A 14,671-nucleotide genomic window follows, 5' to 3' on the forward strand; every position below is an offset into this window, starting at 1 on the left:
GTTGGCCGCAGCTGCGTGAAGACGGGATGCGGGTAGGATGACACATTGGTGGAAACTAATCTCTTTCTTTCTCTTTCTCTCTCTCTCTGTTTCAGGTGTGGTTCGAAAAGACAGACGAGGAAGAGGAGGAGGACAAGGAGGAGGAAGGCGGAGACTTTAAGGGCAGTATTGCTTTCTGTTTGCAGGTGGAGCACGCCGGCACTCGTACGTACTACTTCAGCGCCGACAGCCTGGAGGATCAGGAGGAGTGGATCCACGCCATGAGTGAGGCCGCCAGGGTCCACATCTCTCCACCTATCGGGTACATCCACATACATACACACAGCCCTGTTTACAACCCTGTTATGCCAGGTTCACACTACACAACTTTATGAGTCGTCAGTCATTGAGCTGTGACACAGGGTCACAAATTACACGATTTTTCACATTGGGAAATCGCTAACTAACCTGGCTTCTCTCTGAAAACACATTTTTTTATGAGAACACACCAGAACTATACGAACACATGAACTAGCAATGCCAAGCCAGAGATTTTCCAGAGAGGAGAATACCCACTTGAAGTGAGTACAAAATGAATGGGTTCATATGGAGCAAAAGAGCAAAATCAGATTTTATAAATGTCTGATCAATTTTATACTGAATTATTTACTTATCTGTCCTCAACACAGAATAATAGTGAATGTTGCCGCGACCAATGAAAAAAAAAACCTGAAATTACTTTGCCTCAGGTTGCCTCAGGTTTTGTTGTGTTTAGCAGTCTTATCAGATAGTGTTGCTGTATCTTTGTGTCGTCTTGGCATGATGTTTGGTAAGATGAAAAGAATGTAGCATGCATAACAACAGACTTTCTGGAATTTGGATTCCCTGTTTATCATGTTTGTTAGGCTTCTGTTTACACTGGTACAGGCAAAGCTCTGGTCACAAGGCCTGGCCTTATCGCAGTAGTGGCAGATACAATACAATCAAAACAATACAATATGTTTTGATATTGATATATTGTCTCACCCCTATTGTGTACAATTATTTTTATTTATGTGCTGCATTTCCTTCAATTAAACAGCAATAAATCCACTTTCTGTAGTGAAATGTAATACCTAAGGAGTGTATTGTGTATCACGATTACAAAATTTCTTATCATAATTTAACCAAACTTATCATAATATGATCAAAAATTGTCTTTATTCCCACCTCAAAATATAAGATTTTGTCAGCACTCCAACTTATATGCACGTAAAAATCCGACAACTGCAGAAAAACAGTATATTTAACAAATATTGTTTTAAAATATTGGCCAAATCTAGGTATTGACCTGATGTCAATTATTCTACATAATGCAATTATTGGCCAATACTGTATAGCTGTGATATTATCGTCTATCCCTAAAAAGCAGTTTTTTTTAAATAATCTGATCAGTACATTTATATGCACTTGTGTAATCAGATTAAGGGAAAACACTGGGGTTTAATGAGTCAGGCAACAGTAATAATAATACTACTAATAATATTGATGTCTACTTTACAACCATCCAATAATCTTACAGAAGCATGCACAAGCACCATTGGCGATATAATCAACTTTATGCTTTGAGAAGTAGTGTATATTGTGTATTACAAAAAACAAGATTTTTATATTGCTCACCCCTAATTAAGATCAAATAAAGACCGAAAAACCAAAACCTACATTGATGACATTGTCATCTCGTTTCTTTCTTTCTTTGCAGCCAAAACTCTGAACTCACAATCTCCACAGAGCAGAACACAGCACAGAACCACGTCATGGTGGCCAAAGGACCAGAGATGCACAACAACGGTGATGAAGCTCTAAGGCCTGAGCTGTTAGAGCCTGCCAAACACGGGGTAAATGGGGTGGACACTAGTAAGACGCCTACTCCCACCACGCCCATGCCACCAGATGTGGTGGAGAGGGGAGGTCCACCTCCTCACCATCCCAACGGGTGGGGCAGCTACGGCCCACCTAACGGCCCAGTCTACTCCTCCCAGGACAGAATAAAGGAGGTGAGGGAGGTACAGCCCGAACCCCAGGAGAATGTGGTTCTACGGAGGGGCTTCGTACCCAGGACGGCCCCCGAGAGGCTGGCGCAGAGGAAGAGCTCCATGACCCAGCTGCAGCAGTGGGTGAACCAGCGGCGGGGCATGACTGCTCAGGAGGACTTGCGCAGGTGAGAGCTGGGAAGAGATGCTGGAGATTATTGTTGAACATTTGATAACCATTATAAGGACCACATTTTCTGATTTCTGGTTGTGTCTTCTTGCAGTTCATCACGGTATTACACGGTGAATCGAGGCATGTCATCCTCCGACTACTACGGCATGTACGGCGGACCTCCCTACGTGGAGGATTACCCCCTCTACCCTCCTGGAGTCCGGCCAGAAAGCATCTGCTCCATGTCGGCCGCTTTTGACCGCACTCCAGTGCGCTGGACGACAGAAGAGAAGCGACGCTCCCTGCGAGACGGCATGATTTACGGCCCACCCCGGGAGTCCCAGTGGATGTTGGGACCTCCTAGCTCACACCCTGGGTACTACTCCCAGCTAGACTCAGCGCAGGGCTCCATGAGGAGACTCTCGCTTCAGCCACGCTCTCGCTCTGTCCCTCGTTCACCTTCATCCTCGTCCGGAGGGCCCTACTCACCCGGACCCCACAACTTCATATCACCCGCACGGTCGCCCAGCACCCGGTTTGACAGAGTTCCTGGAAGACTAAGAGAGGAGGGGATCTACGCTGACCCCTCAGTCTATGGCCTACGAAGGTCCCTCAGTTCCCCCAAGGTACAGTAGGTCCATTGGTAGTCCACCATTGGATGTCCATTAGGTATCCTCTTTTCTATTTGATTAACTGTTTAATTAACATTGATTAACAAACAAGTTAACAGAGAAAAACGCAGTCTAACTACACTAATAATAACACACAAAACAAAGGATTCATGTCTATTATTGGACACACTGAGTAAGCAAAGTGCAAAATACAAAGTTCAAAGTGCAGGCTAGAAAAAGTATGGGAAATCTGGGCAATTCCTCCCTGCAAATATGCTACAATGCCCCAGTATTACAGATGGACCGATCCATGTTTTTGGGTCAGATCTCGAACGCCGGTTGTCTTTCATCTGGATCAGGTAATTGCCGATACCGATCTTGGATGGGTCCAAATGCTACATTAATTCCGCACAGATGCCAGGCAATCTTGGTACAGCTTCTTTTAATTACGGCCACATCTAAGCAAAAAGTAGGAGCCTAAACTGACTATAGATAAATGGAAATACTTTATACATACTGTACTTAGATGTCAATACTGCAGGAACAGTTACCCAAACATCAGAAGTCTCACTGCTTGTTTTCCAGAGTCATCGTTCTGCTTAAAATAGCCTATATTGACTGTTAAACTATATTTAACTAACTTATTTTGTGGATCACCAATAATCTATTACTCTGGCTCAGCTCCAGAGCTAGAGCTAAGAAAAAACCCAGCCCCCAACCTGTCCCTCACCATAAACTGTCATTATGAACCCAAGCCCAAATTAAAACTCACATTTGTTGAGTGGAACTTAAAGACTGAGCTTTAACGGCAATTCTGAGTTGTTTAAAATAACGTTCAATGTACACAAATACTAGGACTCACACACAGTGTATATTATATAAATCTAATGTCCAGTAGATCTGTGGTGGTTTATCATCACCCCCTGTTTTTCTGACCTGTTCCTTATAGTATGATTTTCCTGGGGACCGGCGGTCTCTCAGTCAAAGCGTTTATCACTACAACTACCCAGCCTCCCCCTCTCTACACGGCAAGATGGTACGTCCCAGTAATTCAGCGCATGTTAACGGTCATTTAGAGCAGTCCAGTGTGTTCAAAAAGACAGAAGTTGCAGCAGATGCATCTGTATGCTCATGGCTTGTGGCTTTTTCATCTATGTGCATGCTGTTCGTGGTGATTTTGGTGATGCAGGGCGCTTATTTTGTGTTGATATATGTTTGTGTGTGTTCTGTTGCGTAGACGTGGTATCATTTTTGCTCAATCGTTTTTGCCTCGATAATTTTGCTTTCGTTTCTATTTCCTTACATTTCTGCCTCTCTCGCCATGTTTCTTTCTTTCAATCAACCACAATGCATCTTTAATGCTCTATTTTCTTGTTTGTGCTTCTCTTTTTTGGTATGCTCATCTCTCTCTCTCTCCTTCTCTTTCTGCATTTATATATTTGCAGTTTTCCTCTGTTTCTGTCTCTCTCCCTCTGTCTTTGCTTCTCTCCCTCTACTTCTCTCTTAATCCCAACTTCTGTCCCTCTGTCTCTGCCTTTCTTCAACTGTCTCTGCCTCTCTACTTCTACTTCTCTCTTTTGTAACAACTTCTCTCCCTGTCTCTTCCTCTCATCCTCTACTTCTCTCATAATCACAGCTTCTCTCCCTCTGTCTCTTCCTCTCATCCTCTACTTCCTCTTCTTCTCTCTCTCTGTCTCACTCCCTCTGTCTATATCCGTGCCTCTCTTCCTCTGTCTCTCTCCCTCTCCCTCTGTCTCTCTCCCTCTGCCTCTCTCCCTCTCTCTCCCTCTGTCTCAGCCTTTCCCTCTAACTCTCTTTACCTTTATCCCAGCATTTCTCCCTCACTCTGCCTCTCTTTGCTTGTCTTTGCCTCTCTCTCTTTCTCTCTCTCCCTCTCTCTCTCTCTCTCTCTCTCTCTCTCTTATTCTCAGTGTTTGCCTCTTTCTTGGTGTCTGTTTCTGCATTTGACTTGTGTTTAACTGAATGTATGTGTGTGTTATGTATGTATTTAATGGGGGTGCTCTGCTGCCGTGGTCTGGCTGTGTGCTGCTTCTGGTGTGACTGACTCGCCTCATTGCTGCTGCTGCTGCTGCTTCTTACATCAGGAGGATATGTTAGATGCGCAGCTCCAGAGAAACCTGGAGTACCTGGACCAGCAGGTACGTACCTGAACCCGGCCCAGCACCACACCGCACACCAATCACATACACTGCAGCCTCTGCTCTGTCTGCTTCCTCTTGACTTTTAACAGAAATCAATGTAAAAAGTTATTTTCTAAGTCAATTTTGGAGAAATTTTATGCTACAGCTGCAGCAGACAGATAAGACTAAGTGAGGCTGGCATGTGTTCCTCTACAAGTTCCTCAAGTTTAACCAATTAAAATAAGGCCTATCTCTTTGAGTGTGTTCTTTCAGGCTGTCTTCAGTGTTACCATAAACTGTGTTTCACCACCCTCACTCTCACTGTCTTCCCACACACTGTCCTGTTCTAACCTGATAGAAACCGTCCTGAGGAGATACGTAGCTGTTTATATGCAGAGCACTCAAGCACTGCTGAGTTTAATACCAATACCATAGCCACCAACACCAATACCATAGCAACAGCCTAGCAACAAACCTATTATTATTGAAACATCCTTGCAAAATTTTAGCAACCAACATCAATGCCATAGCAACCAGATTGAATACCATAACAACAGCCTAGCAAAAAACTTAATACCATTGAAAGCTCCTTGCAACATTTTAGCACCCACCACCAATTCATGAGCAACCAACACCAACACCATAGCAACAGCCTAGAAACAAACCTATTACCAATAAAACCTCCTTGCGACATTTTAGCAACAAACACCAATACCATATCAACCAACATAACTGCCATAGCAACAGCCTAGCAACAAACCTATACCAATGAAACCTTGCAACATTTTAGAAACCAGGATCAATCAAATGACAACAGCCTAGAAACAAACCTATTACCATTGAAACCTCCTCACAACATTTTAGCAACCAACATCAATACCATAGCAACCAACATCAATACCATAGCAACAGCCTAGTAACCAACCTATAACCATTGAAACCTCCTTACAATATTTAGCAACCAATACATCAATACCATAGTAACCAACATCAAAACCATAGTAACATTCTAGTAACCAACCTATTACCATTGAAACCTCACAACATTTTAGCATACAACACCAATACTATAGAAACAGCCTGTTAACAAACCTATACCACTGAAACCTCCTTGCAAAAGTTTAGCAACCAACACTAACACCATAGCAACAGCCTAGCAACCAACCTATTACCAAGGAAAACTCCTTACATTTTAGCAACAAACATCAAAACCATAGCAACCAACATCCATATCATAGCGACAGCCTAGTAACCAACATGTTACAATTGAAAACTCCTTGGAACATTTTAGCAACCAACACCACAACCATAGCATCAGCTTATCAACAAACCGATTGCCATTGAAACCTCCTTGCAACGTTTAAGCAAACAACACCAATACCATAGCAACAGCCTATCAACAACTATCAACAACCTATTACCAATTAAACCTCCTCACACCTCAAGACCTTAGCAACCGAATCTGCATTAACATAGTATTTCTGCTGAGATGCAATCACATTTACAGTTTCTACTGGAACTGTACTCTAGGTTTCCTCTCAGATTTTAAGATATCTAGAACTCTAGATTGTTTTCTCTGATTGGGCAGTTCTGGTTTGTACACAGATTTCTGATTGGCTGTATGGTTTCTTCATAGGATACATTGTTTAAAACATTATGATGCAAATGTTTTGCCAACTTTTTTAAATTTATGTCACAATTATATGATTACAAATACACTAGTAAAACCCCACCAACCACACAGGGTACCACAGCAACACCACTTTAGCACTCACTGCTCGAGTCCTACCCATTCATACCCACACACCCGGGCCTCCCTGGCAACCCGAAACACCAAATCACGTTCAGATGATGTTGGTATGTTTGCTCCCAGGTAATGGAGGGAGATCACCTAATCGGCATGGTTACCAGAATGGTTGAGCGCTCCTCCCCGAGAGCAAGGCTTTTCCCACAAGTAAGAGCGACCGGAGCGTCTCTGAGAGAGAGATGCTTTAGTTCATAACTCAAAAAGACCCTCACACACCGGACTCACCGTGCTGTGCAGCCTTTAAAAAAAAAACAATCATCAATGTTTTTAATATATGCCAGTCCACTCCACTTATAAATATTGTTCAATTTCTTGGTGTGACACAGCTCACCACTCTGAAAAAAATCCACTGTCAAAAACTTAAACAATCGAAACTTGAACAAGTCTCAAAATATTAAATGAGTAAAGTAAGACTTAAATCAAGCAAAAATCACAGATTTTTTGGCTTAAATTTGAACACAAGAATCAGAAGAACTTGACTGACTCAGATCAACTTATTCTGATTCTTGTGTCCAAATTTAAGACAAAAAATCTTATTAAGAAAAAGGTTTTTTTTTGCTTAATATACCCTGCACAAAAAAAAAATTGCAAGTGAAATTATCTAATTTCAAAGCTATAAATTACTTTTTTTGTCTCACTAAGAAAACAAAATTAGATTTCTTACAATATTGAGTTAAAAAAAGACTTAAATCAAGCGAAAATAACAGATTTTTGCAGTTATTTTGATTTAAAATTACTTAAAATATGCTAAAAATTCTAAGTGAGAGTGATTAAGAACATTATTCCTAAAATAGGCTAATCAATCTTACACTTACAGTGCACAGCAAAAAAACTAAAAGTAAACAAGTGAAATTATCTAATTTCTAAAGATTCTTTGTCTTACTTAGCATTGTATGTGTATGATTATTTTGTTTATCACAATAGTGATTATAACCCTAACCCATTTTTTGGTGATTAAGGTTTTTAGCAGTTAGACCAGTTTTTAACCGGAATAATGCTAAAGCAGTGGTGGTTATTAATTTATTTCTTTCCAAAAATATATCAATGCCATTAAGTGTTATTTAGTCTTATGTAGAAGTTGTACCTTATTATAGTGTAATAAAAATCTGTGATTTTTGCTTGGTTTAAGTTTTTTTTTTTTTTTGATTGCTTATTTTAAGAAAATGTAGCTTACCTCATTGGAAGACATTTATTTAAGCATATACATCTCAATTTACATACATTTTGTGTATTTTTAGACATATTTTTTGCATTGTGGATTTAGCGATATGTGTGTGAAATACAATAAACTAGTTTAATAAGCTCCTTTATTATTATTATATATATATTTTTTGTAATTGCTATGGCTACACAAAGTACAGTATATAGCTACCGTATTTTTTGCACTATAAAGCGCACTTAAAATCCTTTAATTTTCCCAAAAAACAACAGAGTGCCTTATTCTTATTATTTAGTCCGTCTTATGTGTACAATTTTTTCAGTCAGGTATTAAGGAGCAGTAAAGCCACTCGGCTGAAGTACAGAGTTAAACAGGAGTTTTAGTTTAGTTCTCCAGCACTGGGGCTGTACACAGCATTAGCATTAGCTGCTAACCGCTATTTTCCCTGTTTGGAGGTGAGTATTTTCAGCTTGTATCCTGCTCCTAACCCCAGCTAGCACTGCTGCAGCGGTTAGCGGCTAATGCTAATTCTCCAGCCTAGTGCTGGAGAATTTCGGGAATCTAAGCTTACTGTTAATAAACAGAAGCGCTTTACTCACCCAAATAAACAGTTTTCAGGAGAGAAATCTGTGTAGATTAACATCCAGTGTTCATTTAACTTTAAAAGAAAGTCTTTTTTATTACTATTATTTATTAGTTTTGTTTACATAGCTTACTTAGCTCAGCACAGTGTTTCTGGTGTGTGACAGACTTTAACACAGGCATTTCAGCCTCAGGATTAGCGCTGCTGAGGCTGAAATGATTCCTGTGCTGGTTATGAACCTGGCGCAGTGCCTCCTGGCTCTGTAGTAGTGTGGCATGCTGGATGTGGTTAGGTGGTGTTTGAGGAACAGCTTTTTTTTACGGCTATATTTTATAGCTGTTATTTTTAGTTTGGATTTTATTTTTCCTTATTGCTACCAGTGAGGCAGTTCCCAGCGCCTGTTATTTATGTTCACCTCGCTTTATAGTCCACCCCCATTACTGCCTGGTAGGTTCTCCTCCACCTCTGGTGCTCATTTGTTCTGTGTGCCACTCTTCATTTTGTGAGCATTGTGTGTGTTTGTGTGTGTGTGTTCCATTGCTGTTTGTGTATTGTGTGTTATATTTATATATGTGTGACCTCATATAATAATTCATATATTACACTAACTGTACTATATACTAACACTCCATAAACCAGCATAGCATTGTGAGACTAACGGTTTGCACAGCATCTATGGGAATGGCTTATACTGCTGCATAAAGTATAAGCACATTTATTTTGACTGTATATTAATATGAAATTGGTTGATTCATTTTGAATGTTGATTGTTGAACTTATTGATATCTGATTGTAAGCAGGGATGCACCGATATACACTGAAAAAAATGATGCATAAAATTGAATTTTAAAAAATGTTGCAACTTTCTGCTTTTTTAAAAGTAAATTTCAGATAAATTTAAGTAACTTCAACTCGGTTTTAAGACTGAATTGTTACATAAAAAGTAAATAAGTGAACTGAACTTCAGTCAATCTTTCTTTTATTAAACTTTACCTAATTTATATTTGCTGAATCAAAACTTTACTTTATTTCTGCGTACAATATTATAATTATAAGTACATCATTACAATAACTTAATTTAAACATGGATGGCCTGTAATGTAGTATACAAAAAAAAGAAAGTATTACATGCCATCCATCCAACAAAAACAGGAATTATAATATATTATGTATTATAATTTATTTTAGTAAAATAATTGTAATTAGGTAATATTGTATGCAGAAATTAAGTAAAAGTTACTAGACAAAAAGGATTGATTTAGCAAAAATAAATTAAGTAAAGTTTACTAAAAGAAAGGATTAACTGTTCTGACTGAAGTTCAGTTCACTTATTTACTCTATGTAACATTTAAGTTATGAAAAATTCATGTAAAAAAGCCAATGCAGAAAGTTGCAAAAATGTTTTCAAGTAAATTTTTAGAGCTTATACAGCTCTAGAAAAAAATAAGCAACCACTTAAAAATTAGGAGTTTCTTTGATTTATTCTACTGATCTGCTACAGCGTAAAAATAATGCTTCTGGATTAACTCTGCTCGGCCGATCTTTTCGTCTTATTGCAGGTGCCTCCATTCCACGATATCTACCGAGATCTGCATCCCACCCTGAAGCTGAATGAGATTGAGACCAGCGTAAGAACTGTTTCTGATCTGTAGCTGTCTATAGAAGCCAGATGTTCTGTGAAACTGTGAAAAATTTTATTAAAACTTGATTCTAGATGAAGTTTAAGAACTTTATTAAATAATGGTTGGGCACAAAAAGTAGTAAAAATGAGCAAGGTCAACACCGGTAAACAGCAGCAAGGGGAATTAAACATATCAGAATTGTAATATAGTCTGAGGGTAATATACCTCAAGACAATATCTGAGGGCAGGTGAAAGTCAGGGTCAGTAAATAGTAAAAAAAACAAGGTCAAAACGAAAGAGCAAACACAGACAATGGAAAATGCTTTCTACGAAGATAAACCGTCAATACTCGGCAGGGAGTAAGCGAAGTGAGCGTGTGTGTGTATAGTGTGTGTAACAGGTGAAATCAATATTCAGGTGATTGAAATTGCTGTGGAAGTGCTGTGTGCTGTGTGATGTGATTGTGAACTGGAGTGATGTCAGTGTTTATAAAAAAAAGAAATCATGTATAGTGATGAAAAAGTGAATATTTAATTTATAAACATTAGGTCATTAGGACCTCATGTTGTGTTCCTATCTTCTTAAGTCCCTGACTGCAGCTTGAGCTGTGTGTTTTCTGTGTGTGTAGAAGCTGCTGGGACGGCTGTGTGAGCAGAACAGGATTCTGAAGGAGCAGGAGACTGTGGTTCATCGTCTGCGGATGGATAAGGTAACCTGAACCCTCCTGTAAACCTGCAGACCTTTTTTATAATGCTGATCTTCAGCTCTGTATGATGACATGATACTCTTGTACTAATGGCTCGTGCACTGTGCAGGATAACCTGGAGGGGGCGCTGGTGGCCACGCATCAGGAGATGGAGCTGTACAGAACTCAGCCTCTGGCCATGGAGAAACTGCAGCTGAAGAAGGAGAGTTTACAGAACCAGCTCATCAACATCCGCGGAGAACTCTCCCAGGCCTCCAGTGTAAGCTATGCTCTGTCTTATAATATAATATAATATAATATAATATAATATAATATATAAATAAATAAATAAATAAATATAATAATGTAGTAGTAATAATAATAATATTAGTAACATCAGAAAACAAAAAAGCAAAACAACAACAACAAAATAATAATAATAATAATAATAATAATAATAATAATAATAGTTTGAATGCAGCACATCTTTTGAGAACAAATTTACTTAGAAACAAATTCACAGAAATATAGCAAAACATAAAGAAAAAATAATTAAATATTAAATGCAACATGTTGACAAAAGTATTGGGGCCCCTACTTATTCATTACTTATATTAAAGAAATAAATGGTATTAAAAAAATTGACTTATATGCTCTGTTGGAGAAACTGTCTCTACTGTCCAGGAAAAGGACTTTCTGCTACTATATTTTGGAGCATTGCTGTGTGGATCTGATTGCGTTTACTGAAATGAGAGTTAGTGGGGTCTCCGACTCATTCCAAAAGTATTGGATAGAACTCCATCATTATAACATTTATAAAACATATAACACACAGTTCTTAAATTGCACATCAAATCAATATTAGTTCCTATCCCATGACATTTGGCATATCAGTGTATTGTAAATGCGTATGATGTTTCAAAGCTAAAAAATATATATATATACATATATATTTGAAAATGATACTCCACGACATCTGTTACTGAAAAGGATAAAATTCTCCTAAATGAGCAAATACCAAAGAATTATGGATTTATTGGTGTCAGTTTCACAGAATTTAGCGACAAGAATTCATCAGCGAAGGTTTCTTTCTTTTTTTTTTCTATTTTTAATTTCTTATCTAATGTTTTTAATCCCTTTTATATTGTAATTGCTCAGTTACATTGTAGATGAGGGTCACCCTCAATGTACTTCCGATATAAAAGAAAGGTTAAAAAGGGAGTTTAACCTATTTATTTGATTAGTACCATCATATAGAGTAATGTAGCAGTAACTTTAGTAAGTTAAATGGGGGGGGGGTCTTAGGGAGTTTAGAACACCTATGGTTCAATAGAAATTTTATTTATTATATATTTTATTTTATTTAGCACTTTGAATCATATGAGTTCTAGGTCAATACTACCAGGTTTATCATAGTATTACACTGACAAAAGTCAAAAGTCATGGGACATTCATACAAGGAAATACTACTATGTATTAACTATATATCGCAATCGGAAATTATATTAAATATATCGCAATATGAATATTTTGTTCCACCCCGACTAAATACTGATTGAATACATAGAATAGATCTGTAGAGAAATATATTCTTATATCTTCTCTATGTGCTTTTAAAACTACTTATTAATTTTGTTAAACAGGATTAGCATAAACTAAAACTGTTCCCTCCTGTTCTCTCCTCAGGCTCTGACCACCTCCAGAATGGAGTTCGAGGCTCTGGAGGACGAGGTGAACGCCATCCATGGTGATCTGTGGGAGCAACTCAATGCTGGAGGACAGGTGCGCTCATCATCTCCATCACTTCCATCACCACCATCATCACTATCATCACTATCATTACCGTTTTCATTATGATAATCATCAGCTCACATTGATGATTTAAAGCCTTTGTTCTTCAGGAATTCTGTATCACAGCCTCGTTGTTTATTTATGAGAACATGCACATCATCTCTCCATCATCGCTGTGTAGTAATGAACTGTGCATCTGCTGTAATATGACAGCTTCCTGTCAGTGACTAACTGCTTCCTGTAGTAGCTTTGCAGTAATATCTGCTGATATGACCTTGATGGTGGTGAAATGTGTGACATGTTAAATAACGTATTACAGAGATATTGCTCTGAGATAAAAATTTTAAAAAGGACAGCTTCATCATTCACTGTTCAGCAGGGCGTTCTGCATACAATCAATTATTGATGAAAATATGAATATCTCATTAATAATTCATGAACCTGTATAATCAGTAGCCTGATATTTCTACAGGAGTTTAAATAATTGAATAAAATAATTGGTTGTAGCTCTGTAACACTAATGAAGGAACGAGGGCTAAGTGAAAGGGTTACATGCCCTGAGTACCTGGTGAGTTATATGTGTATTTATAGTATACAGTTCCCTTTAAAAGTATTGGAACAGTGAGGACGATCCCTTTAATTCTGCAGTATACTATAAACTTCTGGGTTTGTCATTAAAAGATTAAAAGAATATGAGTCAAAAGATTAACATTCAAGCTTTTATTTCCATGTATTTACTTCTGAATCTGATAGACAGTTCAAAAATAGCACCTTCTGTCTGAACTTTTGTAAACAAAAGTATTGGAACAGATAAACCTAAAATAGATTAAATTGAATAAGACTTGACCTTTAGTTGCAAATGCTTAACTTGTAATAACTGCTTCACATCTGTGACCCACTGACCTTCACTAACCTTTGTGGACACCAGTTACTTAGTACACCAGTGACGACTTTCTTCTCCAGGACTTTCTAAACGGTTGTACTGGCTATGGACAATATTTAAGCAATGGCTCTAATTCTTCTCTCAGCTTCACAGTTGCTTGTTTTTCAACCATAGACAGCTTCCTCTAACTATACATTTATAAATGCACAGTCTGCACAGATAAAACCCAAATCTGAAACTTAGCATAGACATTCAGAGCTTTTTATCTTTTGACTTATATTCGTCTTTTAATATCAAACCCAAGTGTTTTTTACTCTACACTAGAAAAAATGAATTAACTTCACTGTTAATACTTTTGGAGGGGACTATATTTTTGCAAAAATACATTTAATAATAAAAAACAAGGCTTTTGTGCTTCAACAGCTTTAAGATAAGCAATGTTTGTTGTTTTGCAAGCAAGTATGTTTGAGCATTAACATTTATGCAAACACATTTAAAACACATAACTACGTACCTTAGGGCGTGTTAGTGTGTCATTGCTATCGTAACTATGGGAAAAGTACACCTTAGGCAGCTCGAAATACACAAACTGCATGTGCTTATTCTCTTAATGAATCATGGGTGTGTTTTGTGCGTAACATGCAATAAACCAATCAGTGTTACTTGCCATTCCCTTTAATAGTCAGGTGCCCTCTGACTGGATTAATATATTAAAGGCAAAGTCCTGACCTGTGCATTCACACTGTGAAGGTGTCATTTAGGGGAATGCTATTTTGTGTTTTCTTCTGTTTATTGTTGATGTTAATGTTGGGATTGTGCACTGTTATGTGTTTATGTGTGCATGTAGCGAAGGGGGTGGGGTGCATGTGTGGTGCCAAGCTTTGCCAAAATAGAAATGAATGTGTGATTGTTGACTGTTGTCAGGGTTTTGATCAGTCAGTGGCGCACTTATGTTTTCCATTGCCAAAATAGCCATGTGCAGGAAATTTACCTAAACACACCTCATTTCCAGACCACCACGCCTATCAGCTGAGATATGTTTGCGAGCTCTGTCATTATTTAATCGAATCAGAAGCATGATAGACTTGCTCAGGGTGTAAAATAGGGCCCATGGATCTCCTTTAAAGCACAAACACTTTTTTCATAAAAACTCATCTTTCTTTTAGACACATGGCTAAAATATGGCCTCTGTTGTGAAGTTAATACACACACATACACACACGATA

The 14,671-nt window shown here is 38.2% G+C and overlaps 1 protein-coding gene across 15 annotated transcripts in view; it reads left to right on the forward strand.

The window, feature by feature from the left end:
• The window catches only part of plekha6 (pleckstrin homology domain containing, family A member 6), a 141,064-nt gene that overhangs the window by 102,978 nt on the left and 23,415 nt on the right, over positions 1-14,671 (forward strand). For 8 of the 15 annotated variants that reach the window (XM_049471616.1, XM_049471620.1, XM_049471617.1 and 5 more), the window contains 9 exons: positions 96-301; positions 1,721-2,179; positions 2,276-2,789; positions 3,724-3,810; positions 4,880-4,933; positions 10,024-10,092; positions 10,715-10,795; positions 10,902-11,051; positions 12,458-12,553. In XM_049471616.1, coding sequence (XP_049327573.1) covers positions 96-301; positions 1,721-2,179; positions 2,276-2,789; positions 3,724-3,810; positions 4,880-4,933; positions 10,024-10,092; positions 10,715-10,795; positions 10,902-11,051; positions 12,458-12,553 — 1,716 coding nt within the window. The remainder of the gene's footprint in view (positions 1-95; positions 302-1,720; positions 2,180-2,275; positions 2,790-3,723; positions 3,811-4,879; positions 4,934-10,023; positions 10,093-10,714; positions 10,796-10,901; positions 11,052-12,457; positions 12,554-14,671) is intronic. The other 7 variants (XM_049471622.1, XM_049471625.1, XM_049471629.1 and 4 more) reach the window with 5 other exon arrangements.

This window comes from Astyanax mexicanus, chromosome 24 (assembly GCF_023375975.1).
Source record: "Astyanax mexicanus isolate ESR-SI-001 chromosome 24, AstMex3_surface, whole genome shotgun sequence".
NCBI lineage: Eukaryota > Metazoa > Chordata > Actinopteri > Characiformes > Acestrorhamphidae > Astyanax > Astyanax mexicanus.